The sequence below is a fragment of the Numida meleagris genome, chromosome 26 (genome assembly GCF_002078875.1).
Source record: "Numida meleagris isolate 19003 breed g44 Domestic line chromosome 26, NumMel1.0, whole genome shotgun sequence".
Classification (NCBI taxonomy): Eukaryota; Metazoa; Chordata; class Aves; order Galliformes; family Numididae; genus Numida; species Numida meleagris.
Window position 1 is genome coordinate 2178021 of NC_034434.1, and position 2890 is coordinate 2180910.

At 64.5% G+C, this 2890-nt stretch overlaps 1 protein-coding gene across 1 annotated transcript; it reads right to left on the reverse strand.

The window, feature by feature from the left end:
• Window positions 1110–2379, reverse strand: DLX4 (distal-less homeobox 4). Its single transcript, XM_021377619.1, has 2 exons — window positions 2143–2379; window positions 1110–1361 (listed from the first exon to the last, which is right to left on the reverse strand). The coding sequence occupies exons 1-2, from the start codon at window positions 2377–2379 to the stop codon at window positions 1110–1112; spliced, it is 489 nt and encodes a 162-aa protein (XP_021233294.1).

Genomic DNA, 2890 nt, shown 5'->3' on the forward strand with positions numbered 1-2890 from the left:
CAGCAGAGGCCCCAGTCCTCAACCCCACCAACCCCCACTTCCCACCTTAGGGTGCAAAGCCCCATTCCTTTCTCTGCAGCACAACCCGAGCACAGCATTTTACACCGAAGGGAACACATCGCCGCGGGTGTGCGTGCAGGTGGGGACGCTCAGAGCGTGGCACGTCGGTGCCATGCAGCAGAGCCTGCAACGGAGGAGCTGCAGCTGCACATCTCTGCTGGGTCCCGTCCCCCCCATGCAATGCATGCAGGGATGCAGCGGCGATCCTGCAGCGCAGAGCGGGATTGGGATAAGTGGGAAGCAGCCGTAAGGTATTTTCTAGCCACGTTCTGGCTTCTGAGAAGGGGAAAAGGAGAGGTTACTTGCTAGGAAACCTGCAGCTTAAGAATGTCCCCTGCTCCCAAGGTGCCCTCATTGCTGGGGCCAGGGGTCCCCAACCTCCCCCTCCCGCCCCTATTAAGGGAGACGTCTTCAACAGCCGCAAATTGCCCGTAATTACCCCGAGGAGGTGGCGAGAAGCCCCTCACCGAGGAGCCCGGCTCCACAATTACTGTAATTGTGCCTCCATTTGGGAGCAGCGGGTCTGAAAATAGCGGCGGGTCTGAAGATAGCGGCGGGTCCTGCGCAGATGTTGGGCTGGGAGAACTGGGGGGGACCCGGCTGCTGCTCGGGTGCCCCCACCCTATGGGAGCATCCTCCCCAGCCTGCAGAGACCCTCAGCACACGGCAGCAGGTACCGAGGAGCAGTCTTTACTTTACAATTGTACAGCCTATTTATAACAGGGGGCACATAGGTTCACAGAAGGCGCTTATAAATAAAGCCAGGTCCGGGGGCAGGGGGTCCAGGGACCCCTCCAGCCCCTCTGTGCCCATGGACCCGGGGCTGTGGCTTGGCCAAGTCCTGTCCCGTCGCTACCGGGGCTCTGTGCCGGGGACATCTCATTTCAGCCCGCAGTGGGGGTCCTTGCAGACAGCGGTCACCTTCCTCCACCTCTTCCTCCTCCTCCATTTGCTGGGGTCCCCCATGGCATCGCCCCTCAGGGCTTGGCGGTGTGTCCCCAACTTCACTGGCCCTCCCGGAGCCGCTGGGTGCTGCAGCCGCGGTGGTGTCACATCATGGGACCGCGGGGCACAGAGTCCTGCGGGTGCGGCTGGTACCAGGCTCCGAAGCTGCTGATGTAATTGCTGGGGGGCAGCGGGGGCCCTTTGCCTGGCACAGGAATGTCCCAGAGTGGGGGGATGCTGGGGGAGCAGGGGGACAGCGAGGAGGAGGTGTGCAGGTGCTCCCCGTCGGGCGCGCTCGAGCCTTGCTTCATGATCTTCTTGTACTTGGAGCGCTTGTTCTGGAACCAGATCTTGACCTGTGGATGAGAGTGGGGTGAGCAGGGACGCTGGGAGGGTGGCACCAGTGAGCAGCGTCTCACGATGGCCCCTCCAAGTGCCATTATTTTGCAGCACTTGCATCCCCCACCTAGGAGTACGCCTGCGTGAGGGTCCACGAGATGAGCCCAACGCCATGCAAGCCACTAGAGAATCCACTACGGGGAGCTGGAGGAGAAGATGGAAAGGGAAACGGCGAGAGCAGCGAGCAACTCAAGAGCCTCGGGCCCTGTGTGTCCCCGTGCATCCGCATATGTCCACCCAACTATGCCCCCTCCAGCCCAACCCCGGCACTGGAGCACTGCTGGGGCGCGGTGCAGTGGGGCCCGCAGCGCGCTGCTCGGGGTGGTGGCCCCGCTCATTCCTCCCCGCGGTCCCCCCCGCGCTGCCGGCAGGTTCCCACTTGCCTCCTCTTCCCCGTCTTTATGAGCTCGCTTCGCCCCTGGCTCCGGGCTGCACCGCTGCCGCCTGCCTGTCTCTCCCCATCGCCTTCAAAAACCCACTCACCCCGTCCCGCGGCGCGGGGCCGCCCAACACCGGGCACGGCTGGGCCAGCAGCCAGGCTCCGGGGCTGGGAAAGTCCCTCTGCCTCTGGGAGGTGCGAGCAGGGGCACCCCAAATCCCACCCGCAGGGCCCCAACGGCGCCGGCTGCGCGGCACGGCTCCAACGCTCCCCGATCCGGAGTCACTCCGTGCGTGCCGCACACGTCCCCCTCGCCGTAGGGACGCTCCGGGTGATGGGGTTGGGGGTCTCAGCCCTACCTGGGTCTGGGTGAGCCCCAGCTGGGCGGCCAGCTCGGCGCGCTCGGGCAGCGCCAGGTACTGGGTCTGCTGGAAGCGCTGGTTGAGGGCCTGCAGCTGCAGGCTGGAGTAGATGGTGCGCGGCTTGCGCAGCTTCTTGCCCTTGCCGTTGAGGCGCAGCTCCCCGTTGGCCACCGGCGGGGGCTTGTTGGGCTCTTGGGGAGGGAGAGGAGAGGAGAGGAGAGTCAGTGGGGGCATGGAGGGGAACCACAGTGCCGAGGCTGCGCTGTCACTGGGGGCTGTGCTGTTAATAGGGTCTGCACCATCCCTGGGGGCTGCACTGACCCTGGGGGCTGCGCTGTCAGTGGGAGCTGCAGTGTTAATGGGGTCTGTGCTGTCCCTGGGGGCTGCCCCATCCCTGGGGGCTGCCCTGCCCCTGTGATGCCTTATCACTGGGGGCCACGCTGTTATTAATGGGGACTGTGCTGTCCCTGGGGGCTGCCCTGCCCCATCCCTGGGGGCTGCGCTGTCCCTGGGGGCCGTTCTGTTAATGGGGGCTGCGCTGTTCCTATGGGTGCCCCATCCCTGGGGCTGCGCTGGGCTCTCCTTGTGGAGGTTGCTTTGCTTTGCTGCTTCATTCAAAAAAAAAAAAAAAAGAAAAGTGAAGGAGGTGGAGGAACGGGGCCATTCATTCAGTGCTGCTCAGTCCCCACAGTGGGAAGGTGACGGCCCCGTGCCACGCACACAGTGAGGGGGTGGGTGGGGGGAC

Excerpts from the sequence above, each read along its gene's own strand:
- DLX4 (XM_021377619.1), bottom strand. The coding sequence starts at position 2,379 with ATGCCCCCACTGACTCTCCTCTCCTCTCCTCTCCCTCCCCAAGAGCCC. Across the intron at positions 1,362-2,142 it reads TGGGGCTCACCCAGACCCAG|GTCAAGATCTGGTTCCAGAA; the intron begins GTAGGGCTGAGA and ends TCTCATCCACAG.